This window comes from Mya arenaria, chromosome 2 (assembly GCF_026914265.1).
Source record: "Mya arenaria isolate MELC-2E11 chromosome 2, ASM2691426v1".
Taxonomy (NCBI): Eukaryota; Metazoa; Mollusca; class Bivalvia; order Myida; family Myidae; genus Mya; species Mya arenaria.
Genome location: NC_069123.1, coordinates 42,021,520 through 42,048,664, shown reverse-complemented (window position 1 = coordinate 42,048,664; position 27,145 = coordinate 42,021,520). Strand labels below are relative to the sequence as shown.

The following is a 27,145-nucleotide window of genomic DNA, read 5'->3' as shown; positions in this document are numbered from 1 at the left end:
AACAGAATGGCCATGGCTAACATCTTCATCAGCAGCAACGCAATACTAAACAGAATGGCCATGGCTAACATCATCATCAGCAGCAACGCAATACTAAACAGAATGACCTTGGCTAACATCCATCTTCATCAGCAGCAACGCAATACTAAACAGATTGGCCATGGCTGACATCATCATCAGCAGCAACGCAATACTAAACAGAATGGCCATGGCTAACATCTTCATCAGCAGCAACGCAATACTAAACAGAATGACCATGGCTAACATCTTCATCAGCAGCAACGCAATACTAAACAGAATGGCCATGGCTAACATCATCAGCAGCAGCAACGCAATACTAAACAGAATGACCATGGCTAACATCTTCATCAGCAGCAACGCAATACTAAACAGAACGGCCGTGGCTGACATCATCAGCAGCAGCAACACAATACTAAACAGAATGGCCTTGGCTAACATCTTCATCAGCAGTAACGCAATACTAAACAGAATGACCTTGGCTGACATCATCATCAGCAGCAACGCAATACTAAACAGAATGGCCATGGCTAACATCATCATCAGCAGCAACGCAATACTAAACAGAATGGCCTTGGCTAACATCTTCATCAGCAGCAACGCAATACTAAACAGAATGGCCATGGCTAACATCTTCATCAGCAGCAACGCAATACTAAACAGAACGGCCGTGGCTGACATCATCAGCAGCAGCAACACAATACTAAACAGAATGGCCTTGGCTAACATCTTCATCAGCAGCAACGCAATACTAAACAGAATGACCTTGGCTGACATCATCATCAGCAGCAACGCAATACTAAACAGAATGGCCATGGCTAACATCATCATCAGCAGCAACGCAATACTAAACAGAATGACCTTGGCTAACATCTTCATCAGCAGCAACGCAATACTAAACAGAATGACCTTGGCTGACATCATCATCAGCAGCAACGCAATACTAAACAGAATGGCCTTGGCTAACATCATCATCAGCAGCAACGCAATACTAAACAGAATGGCCTTGGCTAACATCTTCATCAGCAGCAACGCAATACTAAACAGAATGACCTTGGCTGACATCATCATCAGCAGCAACGCAATACTAAACAGAATGGCCTTGGCTAACATCTTCATCAGCAGCAACGCAATACTAAACAGAATGACCTTGGCTGACATCATCATCAGCAGCAACGCAATACTAAACAGAATGGCCATGGCTAACATCATCATCAGCAGCAACGCAATACTAAACAGATTGGCCTTGGCTAACATCTTCATCAGCAGCAACGCAATACTAAACAGAATGGCCATGGCTAACATCTTCATCAGCAGCAACGCAATACTAAACAGAATGGCCATGGCTAACATCATCACCAACAGCAACGCAATACTAAACAGAATGGCCTTGGCTAACATCTTCATCAGCAGCAACGCAATACTAAACAGAATGACCATGGCTGACATCATCATCAGCAGTAACGCAATACTAAACAGAATGGCCATGGCTAACATCTTCATCAGCAGCAACGCAATACTAAACAGAATGGCCTTGGCTAACATCTTCATCAGCAGCAACGCAATACTAAACAGAATGGCCTTGGCTAACATCATCATCAGCAGCAACGCAATACTAAACAGAATGGCCTTGGCTAACATCTTCATCAGCAGCAACGCAATACTAAACAGAACGACCATGGCTGACATCATCACAAGCAGCAACGCAATACTAAACAGAATGGCCTTGGCTAACATCTTCATCAGCAGCAACGCAATACTAAACAGAACGGCCGTGGCTGACATCATCAGCAGCAGCAACGCAATACTAAACAGAATGGCCTTGGCTAACATCTTCATCAGCAGCAACGCAATACTAAACAGAATGACCATGGCTGACATCATCATCAGCAGCAACGCAATACTAAACAGATTGGCCTTGGCTAACATCATCATCAGCAGCAACGCAATACTAAACAGAATGACCATGGCTAACATCTTCATCAGCAGCAACGCAATACTAAACAGAATGGCCATGGCTGACATCATCACCAGCAGCAACGCAATACTAAACAGAATGACCATGGCTGACATCATCACCAGCAGCAACGCAATACTAAACAGAATGACCATGGCTGACATCATCACCAGCAGCAACGCAATACTAAACAGAATGACCATGGCTGACATCATCACCAGCAGCAACGCAATACTAAACAGAATGGCCATGGCTAACATCATCACCAGCAGCAACGCAATACTAAACAGAATGGCCTTGGCTAACATCTTCATCAGCAGCAACGCAATAATTAACAGAACGGCCGTGGCTGACATCATCAGCAGCAGCAACGCAATACTAAACAGAATGGCCTTGGCTAACATCTTCATCAGCAGCAACGCAATACTAAACAGAATGACCTTGGCTAACATCATCATCAGCAGCAACGCAATACTAAACAGATTGGCCTTGGCTAACATCATCATCAGCAGCAACGCAATACTAAACAGAATGACCATGGCTAACATCTTCATCAGCAGCAACGCAATACTAAACAGAATGGCCATGGCTGACATCATCACCAGCAGCAACGCAATACTAAACAGAATGACCATGGCTGACATCATCACCAGCAGCAACGCAATACTAAACAGAATGACCATGGCTGACATCATCATCAGCAGCAACGCAATACTAAACAGATTGGCCTTGGCTAACATCTTCATCAGCAGCAACGCAATACTAAACAGAACGGCCGTGGCTGACATCATCAGCAGCAGCAACGCAATACTAAACAGAAGCAGATACGCACTATTTATAAGCAGAATGGTGATGGCTATCATCAGCAGCAATAACCCAATACTAAGTCAAATTGTGATGGCTTTCGACAGCAACAGTAACAAAGCAATACTGAGTGGAAGGGTAATGGCTATTATCACCAACATCAACTGTATGTTAAGAATACCCTTATCAGCAGCAGCAACACAATACTAAGTAGAAATATTATGACTATCATCATCATCATCAGCAGCAGCAGCAGCAGCAGCAGCAGTAGCAACTATATGTTAAGTTTAACCTTAATCAGCAGCAGCAACACACTACGTAGTAGAAATTTGAGTATCCTCATCATCATCATCATCAGCAGCAGCAGCAGCAACAGCAGAACAATTCTGAGTAGAATGGTGATTGCTATCTTGTTCAGTGGCACAATACTGAGTTGAAGCGTAATGTCTATCACGTCAGCAGTAACAACGCAATGCTATGAAGTAGGGTGATGGTTATCATCAGCAGCAGCAACGGAAAATTAAGCATAAGGCTGATGGATATCAGCAGCAGTAACAATACAATAGTAAGCAGAAGGGTGATCGTTATCATCAGCAGATGTAACAACAACAGAATACTAAGTGAAATGGTGATGGTTATCATCAGCAGCAGCACCAACAAAACGATGTTAAGTAGAATGGTGATGGTTATTAGCAGCAGCACCAACAAAACGATGCTTAGTAGAAGGGTGATGGTTATCATCAGCAGCAGCAACATCGCAATACTTAGACGGATGATGGTTATCAGCAGCATCAACAACGCGTTACATAAGCACAACACGACGCTATGAACGTAAAAGAAATTCGCTAAAATTATATCGAAATGCCTCAGATTAAAAGTTAATGCGCACCATACCAAGACAACTAGCAAAATAAAAATTCATGTAACGTCCGTGTAAGGCCATTAAAGGTCATTTTGCAATAGAAGAATTTCGAAAAATTCTTTTAACTGTTGAATTAGGCAGCGATAATGGTCAGAGAGTAATATCAGCCAACAGAGAGCTCGAGACTTATATATTCCCCGGAAACTTATATATTCCCCGGAAACTTATATATTGCCTGGAAAATACACATGTGTACTTTAATCACGTTGCTGAATAATGAAGATCGAAATAAAGTATGTTTGATAGGAATGCTCGTGTACTGCGAAACGTTTAGTATAAAAGTTCATCACATCGTGGCGACATGCAAAGGAAATGTTCTAGATAGACGTGTCGCTTTATAGGTCAGGGTCTCAGCTATCAGCTTTCGTCACAATCAAGATAAAGGAAATTAGCATAGACTATAAACTAAGGTCTCATTTAGGGGTCTAAAGTCTGATTTCTAATCCCTGGCCATTGTGGATCAAATTCGTTTCAATGTAACATATAAATGGCCGTACCATTTGGACTTCCATTCAGAAACTCTGACTCGTGATCTTTTCTACGCAATAACCATATTAAATAACTTGTTACAAACGTGTTCCACATTTGAACGACTTACAGTGTAGCTGTGTCGATAAAACTTGGAACAATTTCGGTGGTCTTCATTTGATAGAAGATTCACAGATTCCAACCCGTAGTTTCAGTAATATTTTTAAAATTCAGATTGCGATGCAACTTGGTGGGTAACTTTGATAAATTGAGGGTCGTGCACATATGCTTATGGCCCACATGTACATTAAGTAAGATATGTCGTTCTTAGCCATTTGGGATTGTGGACAGACGGATGACTCCACGGGCAGCTTATTGTCACTTTCTTCGCCCGATGGCTCAGAATAGTTATGTTGTAATTTGACTTCGATATATCCTTATATGGAAAACATGCATATGTATGTATATTTTATTAAAATAATTAAAATCAAAAGAATATAAAAGATAATCAGTTATATACATATATAATTTAAACAATAAATGCAATGAGACTTTTAACTGAGGCTATCGTTAAAAGGTCATGTTTGTCCTAAAACTAACCGGATTTAACTCTACATCCGTTAGCTTTAGATCACATGGACTAATGAAAATACTTGAAAGTTCAAGAACTATTTCCATTCAATTTGCCAGTCTGATAACAAACAATTGTTAGTGGGTTTTTTAAGTCTTTGTTACCCCTAAGCCTTGTTAGTATTTCTATGACGTTATTGAATATTTCAAAACATTCAATTTGAAAAAATATATATAACGAAACGATAATATCAATCCTCTGGTAATTGTTCCACCTTTATCCGCTTGTCTGCTATCAGTTTGTCTAGCTTCACGACGTCTCTATAGTATGGACGAAGGGCGGGATCCAGTTCCGGCGGAAAGTACTCCGGAGGCGGTTCCTCCACGAGCGGTGGGTGGATCGTCAGATCCACCTCGCGGTAAAGGTCCGGCCGCCGGATCGCCTTCAAGCCCTGTTTCAGGTCCTCGGCGCGCGCCCGTGTGTGGTGCCGCCTCCATCGCGCGAGGGCGACTCCGGCAATGTCCTTTTTCGGACCGCGGGCGCCCTCCATGGCGATGGATGAGATGTCCTTTTCAATGGTTTCAGCACCGCGGGTCGGGAAGAATGGAAGTGCGCGGTACAGCTGTATCCAATCCAGGCCGATCTCCGCCTCAACCACGGCGCATGCCTTGTCCAGGGTACCTGCAATCATTAACGCGATTAGTATGACTGTCTTAGAATGATTTACTTGAAAATAATATGATAAGTATCTAAATAAAATACAATAAATTTCTCAAACAAACTGAATACTACATCTACAAATATACTAGTATTTAGAAGAATGTGTACATATGGGCTTTGCTATGGTATTTGCACCAAGATATTCTGTGAGACACTTAAAGTCTTTAAATATAGTTATTTCTATATTACGCTTTTTCCAACACAAAATACCACTGTACTGCAAATGGTAAGTTGATGCATTAAAACCTACCGTCGGTGCCATTCGAGATGTTTGGCAGTTTCGGTTTGTTGTTTCTGGCAGTGATGGGCAGGTCATAGAAGATCTTCGCCACGGAATCGTTGCTGGTCTTGTGGAGGAGGAGCCGCCGCGATATCTCCAAGGTCCTCTCTATCGTCTCCAACTCACCCTCTCGCATCACCTTTACCTCGCTGGTAGAGTTAGCATCTTTCGTCAGCTGCTCCAATTCTCTCTCCATCTTTTCTAATTGAACCCTCCTTTCGCTTATCCATTCCCGCCGTTGCTGCACGGTTGCTAGCTGTTTTTTCACGCCTGGTAAGTTCTCTTTCAGAAACCTTATCTCTTCATTCAAATTGTCCCAGGTTATCGCCAGCGACTCCAGAGAATCTGAATCTAATGGTTGATTTTTCATATCATCCCTCCTACCTTCTTTGAACTCCATGTCCATTTCTAACTCATTACACTTGTTAATGAGGAAGGTCTCTTCTATCTCACTCGTATCATCTTTCTCTTTCAGATTTTCTAATTGCGCCAGTAGTTTTGTATATTCCGTTTCTGTCTGGTTCACTTTAAATATGGCGGAGTGATACTGTTCCCTCGCCTCACGAACTACTTTTATTTGTTCCTCTCTTTGTCTCTCCAAGTCAGCTACATCATTCTGTAAAAAGACACCGTAGTTTTCGTCAGATTTGAGCCACTGTGCCATAGCTGAGAGTACTGTTCTAATGTTTGTACAGGCTTCCGCGAAGAGTAACAGGAAAGGCACTATTTCACATTCATTTCTTTGACAGAACGTTGCAACAGTGGAACTAAACATCGTGTAATGAATGCCTCTGTTTCTAAAATGCATGACAAGACTGTTAATTTTGTCCAGAGTTTCATGTATGACTCTTCTCCAAGTTCTGATCTGTGTTTCATAATGCAGAGCTGTTTCCACCTCAATCTCGCCATTGGGTTCGTAGAAACTGATGCAGTACTTTTCCAATATTACAAGCATCTTTTTACAGTCACTAGCAATATCATCAAACTTAATTGGAACAAAACTTTGCACTTTCGCATACGCTTCTTTAAGTAAAGCCACATTTGTCGGGTCTCCTTTGTAACGCTTCGGGTCCGACCCGTACTTGATCGCAGCTTCGACGCCTTTGACGGACGAAAGTTCGAAATATCCAAGCATTCGTACGAGGATTTTCAAAGGCATCGCGTACTTCTTCACTTCGTGGTTAAGCGATTTCCCCACACCGTAATATGAGCGCTCTAGCCTCGTGAGACGTTTCTGTGTGGCCTTGATTTCAGCATCCAATGCCGCTCGGACGTCCCGGAGACATGACGGCGGGCTAGCTTCGATTTTGAGAAGCCTCGATTTCGTCTTGGTGGCTATGTCCTCAATGGGAAGCAAAAACGCGCGGTTGTTGGCTAACGTTGGCATTCTGAAGTCCAGAACTGGCCTCATCTGAAAGTGGAAATGGTTTCATGGAAACGTCTACTTCTTATCATAAAATAATCCATTTGTTTCACAATTTTGAGTAAATCTTTCTTTTTATGTATCCTTCTTGAGAAAAATAATGTTTAACCCTAGTGTTTGGTACTATATAGATCTATTGTATGTGTTACAGCTGCAGGATTACAAAATATGTTTTGTTTTTGATTAAGTTAATACTACTGCTGGGATTAAAATGAGCTAAATATAATCTAATAAGTATTCAAGTAGTAGAACTACACCACAAGTTTTTAAATTAAGTAATCTTATTATTTACTGCAATATAATGCATTTTGTTGAATGCATGGGCGGACACCAAGAGCAAATGTTCGTTATGGGTTATTATAACTGAACAACGTTTAAAGTGAACAGTACCTTAACACAGTAATTGATATATCAGGCAATTATTTCTGTTTAAAAGCATTAAGTTTTTATTTGATCCGAAAAATATGAATAACCTGATATAGCAGCGACAATATCAATTATAGAAATCAGTCAACTGCCTGTAAATTGTCATTGCGACATGAGCTGAAATTATTTTTATCGACAAGGTCCCATTTTAAACATGTACCGATGAAAAGCTTAATATCGCTGCTTTCCATGTATTGACAAAAATTCAGGATTTGTTTCAGGGAAATTAGTTTTCTCTTTGCAGAGTTTGATGTTGTATTTGTTCAATTGATTATCTTTACTTATAAATTGAACATTTAAAAGCTCGATATGTGGAAAGCTAATTTATTTATTTTAACATTAAGTTTATCAGTTTGTCGGTTAATGAGTAAACAAGCGAATCAAAGTTGTGACCTAGGCAGGAAAAGGTCCGAGTGTCAGGTTGAAAATGAAGTTAATCCACAGCGTGGAGTTAAAGGGGCATTATTGTCGGATAGACTACCGCTCCCAACGTAGAGTTAAAAGGGCATTATTGTCAGATAGACTACTGCTCGCAGCGTGGAGTTAAACGGGGAATTGTTGTCAAATATACTACCGCTCCCAACGTGAAGTTAAAATGGCATTATTGTCAGATATACTAACGCTCCCAACGTGGAGTTAAAGTGGCATAATTGTCAGATATACTACCGCTCCCAACGTTGAGTTAAAGTGGCTTAATTATCAGATATACTACCGCTCCCAACGTGGAGTTAAAGGGGCATTATTGTCAGATATACTACCGCTCCCAACGTGGAGTTAAAGGGGCATTATTGTCAGATATACTACCGCTCCCAACGTGGAGTTAAAGGGGCATTATTGTCAGATATAATACAGTTTCCAACGTGGAGTTGAAGGGGCATAATTGTCAGATATAATACCGCTCACAGCGTGGAGTTAAAGTTGCATTATTGTCAGATATACTACCGCTCCCAACGTGGAGTTAAAATGGCATAATTGTCAGATATAAAACAGTTCCCAACGTGGAGTTGAAGGGGCATAATTGTCAGATATACTAACGCTCGCAGCGTGGAGTTAAAGGGGCATAATTGTCAGATATACAAACGCTCGCAGCGTGGAGTTAAAGGGGCATAATTGTCAGATATACTACCGCTCGCAGCGTGGAGTTAAAGGGGCATAATTGTCAGATATACTACCGCTCCCAACGTGGAGTTAAAGTGGCATAATTGTCAGATATACTTCCGCTCGCAGCGTGGAGTTGAAGGGGCATAGTTGTCAGGTATACTTCCGCTCGCAGCGTGGAGTTGGAGCATAATTGTCAGATATACTACCGCTCCCAACGTGGAGTTAAAGTGGCATAATTGTCAGATATACTACCGCTCGCAACGTGGAGTTGAAGGGGCATTATTGTCGGATATACTACCGCTCACAACGTGGAGTTGAAGGGGCATAATTGTCAGATATACTACCGCTCCCAACGTGGAGTTAAAGTGGCATAATTGTCAGATATACTACCGCTCGCAGCGTGGAGTTAAAAGGGGCATTATTGTCAGATATACTACCGCTCGCAGCGTGGAGTTAAAAGGGGTATTATTGTCAAATATACTACCGCTCGCAGCGTGGAGTTGAAGGGGCATTATTGTCAGATATACTACCGCTCCCAACGTGGAGTTGAAGGGGCATAATTGTCAGATATACTACCGCTTCCAACGTGGAGTTGAAGGGGCATAATTGTCAAATATACTACCGCTCGCAACGTGGAGTTAAAAGGGGCATAATTGTCAGATAGACTACCGCTCGCAGCGTGGAGTTAAAAGGGGCATTATTGTCAGATAGACTTCCGCTCGCAACGTGGAGTTGAAGGGGCATTATTGTCAGATATACTACCGCTCGCAACGTGGAGTTAAAGGGGCATTATTGTCAAATATACTACCGCTCGCAACGTGGAGTAAAAATGGCATTATTGTCAGATATACTACCGCTCGTAACGTGGAGTTAAAGTTGCATTATTGTCAGATATACTACCCCTCGCAACGTGGAGTTGAAGGGGCATTATTGTCAGATAAACTTCCGCTCGCAGCGTGGAGTAAAAGTTGCATTATTGTCAGATATACTACCGCTCGCAACGTGGAGTTGAAGGGGCATTATTGTCAGATATACTACCGCTCGCAACGTGGAGTAAAAGGGGCATTATTGTTAGATATACTACCGCTCGCAACGTGGAGTAAAAGTTGCATTATTGTCAGATATACTACCGCTCGCAACGTGGAGTTGAAGGGGCATTATTGTCAGATAGACTTCCGCTCGCAGCGTGGAGTTAAAATTGCATTATTGTCAGATATACTACCGCTCGCAATGTGGAGTCAAAGGGGCATTATTGTCAGATAGACTTCCGCTCGCAGCGTGGAGTTAAAGTTGCATTATTGTCAGATATACTACCGCTCGCAACGTGGAGTTAAAGGAGCAATATTGCCAGATAGACTTCCGCTTGCAACGTGGAGTTGAAGGGGCATTATTGTCAGATAGACTTCCGCTCGCAACGTGGAGTTGAAGAGGAATTATTGTCAGATATACTACCGCTCGCAGCGTGGAGTTAAAGGGGCAATATTGCCAGATAGACTACCGCTCGCAGCGTGGAGTTAAAGTTGTATTATTCTCAGACAGACTACCATTCGTAGCGTGGAGTTAAAAGGGGCATTACTGTCAGATAGACTACCGCTCGCAGCGTGAAGTTAAAAAGGCTATTATTGTCAAATAGACTACAGCTCGCAGCGCAAAATAAAAGTGGCATAATTGTCAGATAGACTACCGCTCCCAACGTGGAGTTAAAGTGGCATAATTGTCAGATATACTACCGCTCACAACGTGGAGTTAAAGGGGCATAATTATCAGATATACTACCGCTCCCAACGTGGAGTTAAAATGGCATAATTGTCAGATATACTACCGTTCCCAACGTGGAGTTGAAGGGTATTATTGTCGGATGTACTACCGCTCGCAGCGTGGAGATAAAAGGGTCATTATTGTCAAATAGACTACCGCTCGCAGCGCAGAATAAAAGTGGCATTATTGTCAGATAGACTACCGCTCGCAGCGTGTTAAAAGGGTGTTAAGGGCATTATTGTCAGATAGTTTCAGTAAAATAAAGTGGAAAACACTGGAACTGCCACCTATTATATTCTATTTTGAACTTATCCGAGTACTTTGTTGCTTAAGTGTCAGTTTTATTATCATTATTAGATTTACCATGTCTTATACTTCTGTTGTTTGCGATATCTATGAAAGGTTAAAATGTTCAAATGTTACATGTTCCCTTTGTAGCTTTTGTACACGTTTTTTACTATATACTGTTACAGTGTATGTTATCATGTAATCGGTTCACAGGCTCACTTGAGATTTATGTTGTTATGCTGTCATGCCGACCTTTAGCACTCTTATTTCATCTGATCTGATCTTATCTTATCTTTTCTTTTCTCTTCTTTTTTTTCTTTTCTTTTCTTTTCTTTTCTTTTCTTTTCTTTTCTTTTCTTTTCTTATACTATCCTATCTTATCTATCTTCCTTCACATGGCCAGATATTTGTAAGTTAAGATAACCATACTCTGCAGGAATAGAACGTCTTTAATATCTATAACTAATATAGAAGATCAGTTTACTATGACAATCGTTTCTACCATCATCTAGCCTCAAATGTTATTGGTAGCAATTAAAGTGCTCGTGACTCCTATTTTGTTGGAATTGTTTTTGTAGTGAGGCGCATCGATTGGACTTAAAATTGCGCCCGTTTCTATTAGCTTTACCACGGCCATGTTGACATAATTGATTACGGTAATTGTAAGGCCTTTAATTTGTCTAAGTAGAAGATTCCTGCCAGGACGACTGGCATTTAAAGGTTCTATTTCACAAATATAAGATAAAATCAATTCCTAATTCTGACTGCTCACCGCGCACCAGGTTGGTTTTATATTGCCGTATTCTGGTTAAATTTCGATTTCTGGAACAATTTAAACTGAATAGAACTGTTAGCTGTATCAGAATGACATCTATAACAAAAATAAAACACAGCGTGACATGAATCGCTGCTTAAATCTAGATAACCATTACATTTATTTGAATTCCATATACTATGGAACAATTTAGTACCATAGGTGAAAGTAAGAGTCAACGGGGGTGATAAAATGACCATCGCTGACTGATAATGCCACTTGTGTTCACTACAATCCTCTTCAAATCGAGGTTGTGCGTGAATGCTACCCATCGCTATGACTTTGCCAAGAGAAAATTTTATCAATCGCCGTGACTTTGCCAAGAGAAAATGTTACCCATCGCTGTGACTTTACCAAGAGATAATGCTACCCGTCGCTGTGACTTTGCCAAGAGAAAATGCTACCAAACACTGTGACTTTGCCAAGAGTCAATGCTACCAATCGCTGTGACTTTGCCAAGAGAAAATGCTACCAAACGCTGTGACTTTTCTGAGGGAAAATGATACACATCGCTGTGACTTTCCAAGGAAAAATGCTACCCATCGCTGTGACTTTACCAAGAGAAAATACAACCCATCGCTGTGACTTTACCAAATGAAAATGCTACCCATCGCTGTGACCTTACCAAGGGAATATGCTACCCATCGTTCTGACTTTACCAAGAGAAAATGACACCCATCGCTGTGACTTTGCCAAGAGAAAATGCTACCCATCGCTGTGACTTTGCCAAGAGAAAATGCTACCCAACGCTGTGACTTTCCCAAGAGAAAATGCTACCCATCGCTGTGACTTTGCCAAGAGAAAATGCTACCCATCGCTGTGACTTTGCCAAAAGAAAATACTACCCATCGCTGTGTCTTTGCCAAGAGAAAATGCTACCCATCGCTGTGACTTTACCAAGAGAAAATGCTACCCATCGCTGTGACTTTACCAAAGGAAAATGCTACCCATCGCTGTGACTTTACCAAGGGAAAATGCTACCCATCGCTGTGACTTTACCAAGGGAAAATGCTACCCATCGCTGTGACTTTACCAAGGGAAAATGCTACCCAATGCTGTGCCCTTACCAAGAGAAAATGCTACCCATCGCTGTGACTTTGCCAAGGGGAAATGCTACCCATCGCTGTGACTTTGCCAAGGGGAAATGCTACCCATTGCTGTGACTTTGCCAAGAGAAAATGCTACCCATCGCTGTGACTTTGCCAAGATAAAATGCTACCCATCGCTGTGACTTTGCCAAGGGAAACTGCTACCCATTGCTGTGACCTTACCAAGATAAAATGCTACCAATCGCTGTGACTTTGCCAAGGGGAAATGCTACCCATCGCTGTGACCTTACCAAGAGAAAATGCTACCCATCGCTGTGACTTTGCCAAGGGAAAATGCTACCCATCGCTGTGACTTTGCCAAGGGGAAATGTTACCCATTGCTGTGACTTTGCCAAAAGAAAATGCTACCCATCGCTGTGACTTTACCAAGGGAAAATGCTACCCATCGCTGTGACCTTATCAAGAGAAAATGCTACCCATCGCTGTGACTTTGCCAAGGGGAAATGCTACCCATCGCGGTGACTTTGGCAAGGGGAAATGCTACCCATCGCTGTGACTTTGGCAAGAGAAAATGCTACCCATCGCTGTGACTTTGCCAAGGGAAAATGCTACCCATCGCTGTGACTTTACCAAGGGAAAATGTTACTCATCGCTGTGACTTTACCAAGGGAAAATGCTACCCATCGCTGTGACTTTGCCAAGGGGAAATGCTACCCATCGCTGTGACTTTGCCAAGAGAAAATGCTACCCATCGCAGTGACTTTACCACGGGAAAATGCTACCCATCGCTGTGACTTTACCAAGGGAATTTACCAAGGGAAAATGCTACCCATCGCTGTGACCTTACCAAGAGAAAATGCTACCCATCGCTGTGACTTTGCCAAGGGGAAATGCTACCCATCGCTATGACATTGCCAAAGGGAAATGCTACCCATCGCTGTGACTTTACCAAGGGATAATGCTACCCATTGCTGTGACTTTGCCAAGGGGAAATGCTACCCATCGCTGTGACTTTGCCAAGAGAAAATGCTACCCATCGCTGTGACTTTGCCAAGAGAAAATGCTACCCATCGCTGTGACTTTACCAAGAGAAAATGCTACCCATCGCTGTGACTTTGCCAATGGGAAATGCTATCCATCGCTGTGACTTTGCCAAGGGTTAAATGCTACCCATCGCTGTGACTTTGCCAAGAGAAAATGCTACCCATCGCTGTGACTTGCCAAGAGAAAATGCTACCCATCGCTGTGACTTTACCAAGGGAAAATGCTACCCATCGCTGTGACTTTACCAAGGGAAAATGCTACCCATTGCTGTGACTTTACCAAGAGAAAATGCTACCCATCGCTGTGACTTTACCAAGGGAAAATGCTACCCATCGCTGTGACTTTACCAAAAGAAAATGCTACCCATCGATGTGACTTTACCAAGAGAAAATGCTACCCATCGCTGTGACTTGCCAAGAGAAAATGCTACCCATCGCTGTGATTTTACCAAGGGAAAATGCTACCCATCGCTGTGACTTTACCAAGAGAAAATGCTACCCATCGCTGTGACTTTACCAAGAGAAAATGCTACCCATCGCTGTGACTTGCCAAGACAAAATGCTACCCATCGCTGTGACTTTACCAAGGGAAAATGCTACCCATCGCTGTGGCTTTACCAAGAGAAAATGCTACCCATCGCTGTGACCTTACCAAGGAAAAATGTTTAAGTCTCATCATCATTCTAAATAGAACTTGTATTAACCACAGTATCATCAATATATAATTAACTCCAACATTGGTCGTATAATGAAAAAGGAATCACATTTTATCGCGTTTCAAATGTAACCTCCCAGCCGTTCTCTTTCTCATAAGTATAAAAGGGATTTTAGTTCAGAGACGTGTGTGCCATCATCAATGATATATTTCTTTATAAAAGAACCAATTTGTCATATTAAATTTATGTTTTGAAAATAAATACTACTTAAGATCGGTAAATATTGACTTGAATCTAAACGTTCATTCGATTCAAAGTGTTTTTGAAAATCTAATATACTCCCCAAAACTTATCTTATTTGATACAAAACCTCAAATGAGGTGAAAGTCTTTGGACCAGCAATATCATAAATGGTTTTGGAATGAAAGCTTTTCAATTCGTCTCAGGTCTTTTCAATTTGTTCAAATCTCACTCGGCTGAACTGTGAGAAGCGAAATATATGTAGTGAAAAACACCATAAAGAAATATTAAATTATGTATGTGAAAGGAACAGCTGTAGAATACTAATTAAGTTATACATATATATCTTTATTTTACATCAGAAGAGTCTCAAAACTATTTAGAGTCTGAAATCGTTGAGTTTCTATTTAATTCGTCCATGTTTCATAATTCTAAGAGTTTCCTGTTCCTGTTTCAGATAAACGACCCATAAATGAGTTAACTCCTTCCGATAATTGACGACAATTTGGAATACCTCGTGTTCTATTAGCACATATTGAAAGTTAGTTTGTGTTGTTGTTTTTTATAAAGAACATTGAAGTAAAATGACCGAAACAGTTTGAGTGTTGTATAGTTCTGTTTTGTTTTTAATTTAAACTTCAATATCTCAGTTGTTATGGCCAAAGAGTTAATTTTTAAAGTAGATTTAGTTTCCACGTTTGTATTTCCTTCTTCTACTAAATCTAATAAAGCTTTTTTTTTTAAATAATAACATACGATTTATGTCATTTGAATGACCAGCATCAACATTTCAAATGTGTATTCGCCTGCTATAATGTAACCCTGAAGATCTAACAAAATATGTTTTATACAGATTCCTTTAAAATATATCAAAACTCAGGCATTTCTCTTAATTAAAAACAAATATATTTTCCATGTTTTCAAATACATATACATGTGTATATAAGATTACATCTATATACTATTACGCCACTTTCCTAGGTCAAGGTTGGCCAATGTCGTTTTGTTCATAGTTCGCTAATTAACGTCCTATTAAAGTAATCTAAGAACGCTAAAAAATGTATACCAACCCGCATTCCCATCCGTTGTGGACGCACTGGGCTTTTATTACGAAATGTAAGCCTGCTCATAGTTGCTTTTGCATCCTCTTGTTGGAACTAAATGTTATCCTCTCAAAGAATTACACTCCATGGCTAAGTATGATATCATTGCACTTTAATAAATTATAAGTAGCCACAAATATGTCAACCGAAAACTTGAAATGCTAGAGAATGTTAGATACCAAACTGATACATCGTCAAATATGAAATACCACACTGATACTTTGTTTAAAAATTGGTACCATAAACGAAATATGGGTATTCCACATAAGCCGGTTGTATACAGGAACTGGTCGTATACGTTTACAGTATTCCATGTCGCTTGCGATTTTATAAGAACGTGTTTTCTTTTCGATGTTATCAACGTTAATTTAAAACATAAAAAACGATCAAATATCTCTGTTATAAGTATGTAAATAAATTGTCATGAGGTTAATACTTCTTCCGTCCGAGTAATCGAGAATTTGTCAATGCTTTGGGTAGGGCCCTGTCTAAATAAACTCCCGTCTGATAAAGCCCCGTTGGGCTTGCCATGGTGCCCCATTGATTTCCTGAACTTAATGTCAATAGCATTCTGATTGCAATAGAGTCGAGCAACCAATAAACTACTATCGGAAGTTGTGTAAAGACTCGGTACCTCAAAGACCGGCCTTTGATGAAATATGCGTTGAAATTACTGCATGTTAATTTTCTGTTTCATTAACTGCGTTTTCCACGGCAATTGTGGGGTTGTGGTTGACATATCGTACCGTGGGCTCAATCTGCCAATTGTTAGGCCGCTAACAGCAGGGCTTTTTCCAGTATTTATTTTAATCTTTGTACAAGCAAACTACATTTGAAAATTCGTCTTTTAACTATTATGATAAACCAAACACTTAAAACTGAACAAATATGAAGCAATTTAGCTTCGTTGTTGTAAAACACACATTTCACAAGCGTTGCAACAATTATTCATCATCATCATCATCATCATCATCATCATCATCATCATCATCATCATCATCATCATCATCTTCACCACCATCAGCAGCAGCAGCACCACCAGCACCACCACCACCAAAATCATCATCATCATCATCATCATCATCATCATCATCATCATCATCATCATCATCATCATCACTACCATCCAATAAAAAAACATTGATACTCTAATCATTTGTTGTGTACGTTAAGTATCTTTTGCGAAAATAAGTGATATCATTATCATGTGCCTTAAGTCAATATTAGAGTGGAATGTTCTGATATCATGTATAAGGCGTTTGCTCACGATAAAACGCAATACTCTCAATGTTTGCTCGGCTTATACGATTTAACGTAAATGTTTAGATTAATGGTTCAAATGTTATAAAGAATTCATAAATATTGACATGAACAGTAGGAAAAAATCACAACTTCAGAATAGAAGTCATCCTGGTCAATTACTCTTAACATGTTCTTAAAGTTCTTTCCAATAAATCACACACAGTCTAAAAGCATTCTTTACTTCTTCAACTTCGAATGAATTGTATACATTTTAAAGTTATGTTTTAACACACTTAAAGTCTATTACGTTTTTACATTTATGCACACTAAGGAGAAAGTGTAAAAATACCGAATACATGAAATTAATAACCATATAGGTGTTATGACAATCTGGCAATACTGTATGATCCTTTATTGGACTGACTTTGCGTGTTAGCAAGTAACGGAAAACTAGCACCCGGCAATACTGTATGATCCTTTATTGGACTGGTTTTGCGGGTTAGCAAGTCACGGAAAACTAGTACCCGGCAATACTGTATGATCCTTTATTGGACTGACTTTGCGTGTTAGCAAGTAACGGAAAACTAGCACCCGGCAATACTGTATGATCCTTTATTGGACTGGTTTTGCGGGTTAGCAAGTCACGGAAAACTAGAACCTGGCAATACTGTATGATCCTTTATTGGACTGGTTTTGCGTGTTAGCAAGTCACGGAAAACTAGAACCTGGCAATACTGTATGATCCTTTATTGGACTGGTTTTGCGGGTTAGCAAGTCACGGAAAACTAGCACCTGGCAATACTGTATGATCCTTTATTGGACTGGTTTTGCGTACTAGCAAGTCACAGAAAACAAGGACCTGGCAATACTGTATGATCCTTAATGGACTGGTTTTGCGTACTAGCAAGTCACGGAAAACTAGCACCTGGCAATACGGTATGATCCTTAATGGACTGGTTTTGCGTACTAGCAAGTCACAGAAAACTAGGACCTGGTAATACTGTATGATCTTATATTGGACTGGTTATGCGTAATAGCAAGTTACAGAAAACTAGGACCTGGTAATACTGTATGATCTTTTATTGGACTGGTTTTGCGTACTAGCAAGTCACAGAAAACTAGGACCTGGTAATACTGTATGATCATTTATTGGACTGGTTATGCGTACTAGCAAGTCACAGAAAACTAGCACCTGGCAATACTGTATGATCCTTTATTGGACTGGTTTTTCGTACTAGCAAGTCACAGAAAACTAGGACCTGGTAATACTGTATGATCATTTATTGGACTGGTTTTGCGTACTAGCAAGTCACAGAAAACTAGGACCTGGCAATACGGTATGATCATTTATTGGACTGGTTTTGCGTACTAGCAAGTCACAGAAAACTAGGATCTGGCAATACGGTATGATCCTTTATTGGACTGGTTTGAGTACTAGCAAGTCACAGAAAACTAGGACCTGGTAATACTGTATGATCTTATATTGGACTGGTTATGCGTACTAGCAAGTCACAGATAACTAACCCTTGCAATACTGTATGATCCTTAATGGACTGGTTTTTCGTACTAGCAAGTCACAGAAAACTAGGACCTGGTAATACTGTATGATCATTTATTGGACTGGTTTTGCGTACTAGCAAGTCATAGAAAACTAGGACCTGGCAATACGGTATGATCCTTTATTGGACTGGTTTTGCGTACTAGCAAGTCACAGAAAACTAGGACCTGGCAATACTGTATGATCCTTAATGGACTGGTTTTTCGTACTAGCAAGTCACAGAAAACTAGGACCTGGTAATACTGTATGAACATTTATTGGACTGGTTTTGCGTACTAGCAAGTCACAGAAAACTAGGACCTGGCAATACGGTATGATCCTTTATTGGACTGGTTTTGCGTACTAGCAAGTCACAGAAAACTAGGACCTGGCAATACGGTATGATCCTTTATTGGACTGGTTTTGCGTACTAGCAAGTCACAGAAAACTAGGATCTGGCAATACTGTATGATCTTATATTGGACTGGTTATGCGTACTAGCAAGTCACAGATAACTAGCACCTGGCAATACTGTATGATCCTTAATGGACTGGTTTTTCGTACTAGCAAGTCACAGAAAACTAGGACCTGGTAATACTGTATGATCATTTATTGGACTGGTTTTGCGTACTAGCAAGTCACAGAAAACTAGGACCTGGCAATACGGTATGATCCTTTATTGGACTGGTTTTGCGTACTAGCAAGTCACAGAAAACTAGGACCTGGCAATACTGTATGATCCTTAATGGACTGGTTTTTCGTACTAGCAAGTCACAGAAAACTAGGACCTGGTAATACTGTATGATCATTTATTGGACTGGTTTTGCGTACTAGCAAGTCACAGAAAACTAGGACCTGGCAATACGGTATGATCCTTTATTGGACTGGTTTTGCGTACTAGCAAGTCACAGAAAACTAGGACTTGGCAATACGGTATGATCCTTTATTGGACTGGTTTTGCGTACTAGCAAGACACAGAAAACTAGCACCTGGAAATACTGTATGATCCTCTATTGGACTGGTTTTGCGTACTAGCAAGACACAGAAAACTAGCACCTGGAAATACGGTATGATCCTCTATTGGACTGGTTTTGCGTACTAGCAAGACACAGAAAACTAGCACCTGGCAATACGGTATGATCCTTTTTTGGAATGACTTTCCATATATAACACTTCAAGGAGAACTAGAATCTGACAATACTCTATGATCCTTAATTAGAGGGTAATTCATAGAACGAACTCGAAACAAACAAAGCATCTTAAGATTTTCAGCATTTGTCAGAATAATCCTGCTACAAAAAGGCGCTAAAGTAGAGCATAGATAAGCTCGAACGAGTTGTTTTTTTCCGCGATTACGTGTGTCTAAATAACACACGTACTGATCATGAATTTACTGCTACACCTTCAAATGAAATCATAACAAAGTACAAATCCTAAAAGACAATATTTGATCATGTGGCTTCGGAACTCTGTAGGTCTTGTTTCAACATTATACATACCAGGGATAGTGGACCAGCGATTGTTCCAATCTTCTTTTGAGTAAATCCTCTTTTGAAAGATCTTTCAAATGAGAATGGTGAGAAATTCAATAAGCCTGTTTCGTTAATTACGTTTAAAAACTATGAAATACTATAAGGATTAAAATGGTGTCTCGTTTAGTTGCCCTGGTTACCAAACAGTGGGTTACAGTACAATATACTTATTATGTATAGAGCCACACTTACTTTACTATACAAAATCATTAATATACAAATTGATTAGCGGTTTCATGTTCGCATGATAAGATATTGAAATCGTAATACGTATTGAGCGCTGCGTGTATGACCTTTTATTCCATCTTTCATTCATTACTGTACTTTCACCCTTCTATAACTATTCAAATTATTCTGTCTGATACTACTAATTGATCCCAATTGGTGAATATTAATGTCATTGATATATATTAGCAAAATGTACGATTTTAGGGCTGATGGAAATTTTGGATGACGTGTATTTGAACTTAGTATTAGTGATAAACAGTGTAAAAATAGTTCTAGTCATTGTTTTATTTAAAAAACATATATGAGCTTGACGTAATGTGAAAGTACATGTACCAATATATCCAAGCCCATGATAACAACGTGACATGATAAAGCAGAAGTCGTATCAAAACCAGACACAGCTTGAAAAAAACACAAGTTTCCGCCTGACAGAACGTACCTTCAAGCTCCCCTGTCGCCAGTGGCGGGGCCGCATCGTCCATGGTTCACTGTGCACGGATCCCGAGCTCTCCAAGCTACGCGTCGCCGGCTTCATCGAGAAGCTGTTGGATTTCCGGATGCGCACGCCGTTCGACATTTTTTTTCCGCGCGTCCAAGGTCCTTCTAACGATGTTGGATTCACAAAGTCCTTTTGCTTTTCTACCAACCTATAAACCATTCATTGCTCCACTTGCTTCAACTATAATCAGTTTTCAAGCCATATACCAACTACCTTGAACAGTCAATATCCAATGCGGGTGTTTATCTCAGTTTTTTTCCATATAATAAACATTCCTTTTTTAATAATTCTGCCTTAAATATTTATTTAATCAGATTATAATCTCTGTATATTAAAGTGGCTACGGAAGGCTTGATAAACCCTCCATGACACTTACTCAGTTTATTTGGTCGGTATCACTGACATCAAAATGCCGATACGTGCTATCTTCAGAAATCCTCATAACCAGACTTTTTTCTTCTTTCTAATAGTTTATGTTCCTAATGTCAATACAAATATATCCAGCACAATAATTTACTACACTTTCAGACATTCAGAATAATGCCTTGACAATGAAGGCATTATATATCCCTTTAATCAAAGGTTTGTTTCCTCTGTGCCTATCTTTACGACTTAGAGTATTATCCTTTCAGACAAAACAGAATCTTGTTAAATTTACGTAAGTAAAGTCTGAAGTGACATGATAGATTTAAAAGGATTTGTGAACAAGCGAACTACAACGAAGACCAATTTTGCCAATATCAGGTCTTCTGAGATCTAAAGGTATATGGTTACATTTTGAAGAAGGGGAAAAAATATTTCGGCTTGTATTATCACGGAGCTATAAACCATGGTATAAATGGTCTATATGTTCGTGGTATTATAAATGACGTAACGTTACCGGAATAAAGTTGTTCGGGCTATTAAAACGTGTATAACAATATATGTTTAATGTTGTCATTGTATCAAGGGTTTTAAAAGCACATAATCTTAGTTTCAACAGTACTACTTCTAAACGATCACTGTGATTTTTTTAACTTTCTATGGTCTTTGAATTAACCTGGAACAAAATGCATGTAAAAGTTCATGCAGTCATACATGTATTCGACATGCAGACTTGAATCACTAAAACTTACAAGCCCAAACTGGCGGATTTAGTGCCTAAGTGAACGTTTTATGTCAAAATATGAAATAATGTACGCTAGAATGTAAAATTGCAAACTAAACCATTTATATATATATATTTATTTATTGATTTATTTATTTTATTTTATTTCTTTTTTTTTGGGGGGGGGGGGGGGGGAGGGATGCCCTCATCTAATGCCAAATTCTGATACCGTTTCTTTTTTCAAAAGTGACCTTTTTCTTTCTCTCTATGATTTCTTTTCTCTCATTATTGTATAATTTTTACTGGTTCTGTTCTTTTTTATACTAATGGCAATGCTTCGTTCTTTTCTTTTCAACTATTATGCAGATGCTTTATGAGCTCCTAAGTAGTTCAACCATGATACCAATCTAGGTGTCGTTCTGAAAGGTAATAAATGATCGACTATGGTATTTATCAACAATTACTTACGCCCTCATTGTTCGGGAACAATACCGGAACGAAATTTACAATTCAAAATTGTTACAGTTCTTTTTCAATTCCATTATCCTAAACAATGAGAGGGAATCGTATTTCATACTTTACGTTCAAGGTTTCGATCTGGGGATAGTATTAAGACACATTTTTCAATTATTTTCAAACATGAGAAGGTTGTGTATTATACGTTCGATACTTATCAGACTGTTTTAGGGTCGTTAGTCGTTAGTATTCAATAAATATGCAGTTTGTCACTCGGTACATTTTCTGATAAAATCGAAAACCTGCCGATCAAAGCATAAAGAATTTGTGATAATGCTGAAAAAGTGAACTGAAAATGTATGATTTTCCATTGAACAAAGTGTTTGTTTTGATAATATACTTGACAATAAATAATGTTCACAAAAATATATTTATGTCGATAATAAGTTATTTCCTGATAAGCGTTTCAGATTTTTCATTGTAATATTCAATATGTTCAGAGTCACGGCCAGCGTTTTTAAGAGCATATACTAATCTGTGTCCCGTTTGAAAAAGATATGTTCAATCGTAAACCTCATGCTGCACTGGGAGACTCGTAATATCACGGGCAAAATCAATGGCCGTTTTTCATTGAAACGCAGTTTACGCCAAAAAATGGGCTACGCCTGGAAAATTCTAAGTGATGTCGCTGGAGCACAAAACAAAAACTAAACTGCACACTTGAAGGATAATGACAATACATTTAGACTCAATATACAACTGAAAAAGCAACATTAAAAATCAAAACAAATCAGCTCTCGTGTTTACGTGTTATTCACGGAAAGAAACCATTGGTTTTAATTTCTTAATATTGTTTGCAAGTTCTTTACATGATTGGGTACTTTTAATTTATAAACAATACAAAATCTGATTCCCCATACTACCAACTGGTTGCAACTTGGATATTCGCGAAAAACCAACTGGCAATGGTTGAACAACCATATGACGAATGCTCGAAAAAAGTGATTTAAAACAGTGTTTCTTACGAAGATACAAGTGTGTACATGCATAAAAATGCTTCATGGTTTGATTTCTTTACATGTGTACCTTTTAATCATTCAACAGGAAAAAATCTGAATCCACAGCTACCAACTGGTTGGCACCAGCGGATGGGGGTGCACACGGCGCAGACCCCCTCTAAAAGTGTTCAAGCTTAGATTTTTATATCAATATTCGAGAATCAATATGAAAAGAATTGTATTGAATGCACTTTTCAGACACAATTAGCTAAAACTGTCCTGCGAAACGCCCCCAAACACCAATATTCCGATTACAACCAATTAGTGTTCGTATTATTTTGGAAATAGCGTACTTTCCGAGTTTGCTGCGCCCAAAGTGCGCCCCTTCTAAAGCCAACTCCTGAACCCGCCCCTGCTTGGTAACCGTTCGAATAGCCAACTGGAGAATGTAGAAAACACTGAAAATAAAGCAGTGTATCTCAGGAAGATACATGTTCATGCATAACAATACATTTGGCGTGTGATTTCTTAACATTTCAACCTTTCAACCATAAAACAAGAAAACACATAAATCCCCCAACTACCATATGGTTGATGGTTAATGTTCGCGTTTAACCAGCTGGAAATGGTCGAGTAGCTAAATATCAATATCAACATCTAATAAACTATGTTGTTGATTATTCGAATCCAAAACTGGCAACTAGCAGGTAGTTGAATACACGATTCCCCAACTGGTAACTACCAACTACCTCACAGCTTTTCCGTCATCATCCTCGACCTCATTGTAACTGGCCAAACTATCTAGCGGTTCTCTGGAAATACAAGCGTGACCGATAACAACAAACGTTTGCACATATTGAACACCTCAATGTTCAACAAGTACAATATAAAGAAGCCTGTGTTGTATTTGAGGAATATCAAAACAAACTTGTATTTATGCAATGAGAAGCGTTGCAAAATTCTTCGTCAAATATAGTTATTCAATAAAAAATATGTACGAACCAAAAAAAAATTCTATTCAACTATTTCGCAACATATTTAGTCTGGGACCAATAACAAATCCTACTCCCAGATTTAGTCAATAAAAATATATATGGACTAGATCTTAAGAAAATACTTCTTCAAAGAAGAAATTTATTGCTCAAAATATTTTAAATTGTATATGTCACATGTTTAAAAAAATACTAGTTGGTAGTAATATAATAAAAAAAACTATACTTGTTAAAATACAATAAAAAGGCATAACGATTTATATACGAAACGAGGCCTTTGGCATTATTCAATAGGAAACAGGCATTTATTAGGCAACGTAAATAATCTTTGGATACTACCGTAATCTAAACAGTAAAAAGTATTATATACCATATAGTACATGCCAATAGCATTCTTTGTTTTGTACGATATAAATTAATGGCATAATATACTATATTATTGCAAAAATAACATGGCAAGAACTTTTTTTCTTTCGAAATACCAACTTTTCAGGTAACGTACATTTAGTTATGAGTATAACATATTCTATTGTGCTTGAAATATGTTAATGTACAGTCGCAAATAAAAGTGATACTTAGGACATACATTGCTCAGTAAGAATCTTTTCTTTCTAACAATAGGCTAATTTCAAAACGAAACACCAATCTGTGCACAAGCAGTGTACAGCTGTTTAGAAAAACATAGTTTGTAATATAATCGAACGGCGTAGAATAACATACAACCAGCAGGTATTAATAATTCATATATCTACAGATACAGAGTAGGTTTGATATTAAAATGGAATATATTTCAGGCGTGAAATTATATTATTCGTTTTATCATGTGTTAAAATCCTAGAACCACTCAGAATGCGCCCCCTTCCTCCTACTCCCCACTTATGGGGGAGAGGAACGGTCATCAATGGCAAGTGCCGTGCCGCTATGATCCAGCGGCAGCATTTACCCGCTTCGCGCTCAGAGGGGGGCGCTTTTACTCATCCTCGTGGTTTTAGGTCCCGTCAGTTTTACCTGACGTCCTGGCGACACTTACTATAGAAATGATCCCTAAGAGTAAGGTCTTAATAATGAAACGTTAAATAGAATATTTATATGGTCATACTTGCAGAAAGAGTATGGGCTTGTATATCTGCATATCGTTTGATGGCAAATGTGTTTCTTTGTTATTAATTGAAATGAGCACTATTTTTTGTATTGAAACATGTATTTCCATTGAGTGATTTTTATCAAAAGTTATTTTCTATAATATTGAGGCTAATTTCAAAATTACTATATATTTGTACTATATTATTAAATAAGTACGACACTCTTTATAAACTTATTAAATTAGTTCCCCTGAATATAACACGTGGTGAAATTGCAGGAAGACAACTGCAAATTTTATAGTGATATATTTATACTAGAGTTATATCGCTTTGTTTCCAAATAGACCCGGGACAATATTTAGAAAGATAGTCGTTTACATAAAAGCGATGCAGCAGCATTATGCGTACCTGAAGCATTTTGAAATGTAGGCCCGTACACTTTGCCGGTCCCGCTCCAACCCCATATATCATATTGGGACCAGAATATAGAAATACCTTTACTTTTTTCACCGCTCTCATTTCGCGGGAACCTTAATTCATTTGTACGCCTAGGCGTACTGGAATATGCCTAGGTTCGCCCCTGATTATCACGCATATGATTCTATACCAACACGTGATGGTGAGAAGACATTGGGTGGTATTTAAAAAACATCTTTAGTCAGTTTTTACTTAGCCAATTTCCTTAATTTGCATAGTCAAATTAAAGAGTTTATAGCATAAAAACTATTTATTTTGAATCAAATCGGCAAAGAGAATATTTTTTGGGCAATAATATGAAAGTTCTGTGTAATTAGTGCTGTAATTGTTTTATGAGTATTAGCTGGGAGTAGTTAGTCCAAGATTCCGACCCATTGTTCCAGGAGCTCAGTGAGTTGACACACCATCAAATGGAAGTTTACAATATTAAATTGTTAAGGGTCCGTTTCAGAATAATTATTAACATGGTTGTGTCAAGGCAACATAGACAATCTTCTGAAATTTCCTGTTCATCTATTATAGGTACAGTCTTTCACATGGGCAAATTAAACATAGATCTGTTTGCCAAGTTACATGTTCCGGTACGTTATAAAGGAGGTCATGAAGGACTATTTTATTTACTGATTTTGTTCAAAATGTCTGCCAGTGCACCACTACAAGTTGTTTGACAATATGTTTCTTGTGTCAAAATTATTCAACCAAAGCAATCTTGTGGCCTTTTGATCAATATCAGATTTGAAAGAAAAAGAAACGGTCTTCATTATACAAGAACCCGTTGTTGTTATTGCTGCTGCTGCTGCTGCTGCTGCTGCTGCTGCTGCTGCTGATGATGATGATGATGACGGTGATGGTTTTTCAGTGTTATTAGAATTATACTACGCTTTTATGTGGTATTTTTGCTGAAAAGAAAATGACTATTCAGTACTGATATTCCATGCAGTGTGATGTCTTATTCCTCTTCGGGCGATGCCGGTGGGTGCCAGCCATCTCTTGATAAAACGATGAGGCTGTATACTTGAAGAGCGGGCCAGCTTTTGCCTCTGCGTCACTTCCAGCTTAGTCTACAGCTGTGACTTTTGTTTAACGTAATTTTCAGAGACGAATCTGACAGCTCTGCGTTAAACCACTTTAACTTTGTTTATGTAAGCATGTGCGTGTGTTGGGGAGGAGGGGGGTGGGATGTGAACCACCCCGAAATAGTTCAACAGTTAACTTCCACATGAATTATTACCTGGGTAAAAGGAAGATTTTTTTCTTGTCTTTAACTTCTTGTCATTTTACTTACACTTATCCATTTCCTACCCTTTTCATATCTATATTTATCGTCAACTGCTTATTAAGTTTGTAAATGTGCTCATGGATTGACTCATGTAG

At 39.1% G+C, this 27,145-nt stretch overlaps 1 protein-coding gene and 1 non-coding gene across 3 annotated transcripts; both read right to left on the bottom strand.

Moving 5' to 3' along the window:
- Positions 1 to 4,641: 4,641 nt before the first annotated feature.
- Positions 4,642 to 21,341, bottom strand: LOC128203200 (uncharacterized). Of its 2 annotated transcripts, none has more exons than XM_052904506.1 (3): positions 20,620 to 21,341; positions 5,711 to 7,151; positions 4,642 to 5,421 (listed from the first exon to the last, which is right to left on the bottom strand). In XM_052904506.1, the coding sequence occupies exons 1-3, from the start codon at positions 20,836 to 20,838 to the stop codon at positions 4,991 to 4,993; spliced, it is 2,091 nt and encodes a 696-aa protein (XP_052760466.1). In that variant the 5' UTR covers positions 20,839 to 21,341; the 3' UTR covers positions 4,642 to 4,990. The 2 variants fall into 2 exon arrangements, with proteins under 2 accessions (XP_052760466.1, XP_052760476.1); XM_052904516.1 differs by lacking the exon at positions 20,620 to 21,341 and adding an exon at positions 15,609 to 16,033.
- Positions 21,342 to 25,051: 3,710 nt separating this feature from the next.
- On the bottom strand, positions 25,052 to 25,272 carry LOC128225283 (small nucleolar RNA U3). The gene has a single exon (XR_008259637.1). It is a non-coding gene; the product is annotated as a small nucleolar RNA U3 (small nucleolar RNA).
- Between the last annotated feature and the right edge of the window lie 1,873 nt (positions 25,273 to 27,145).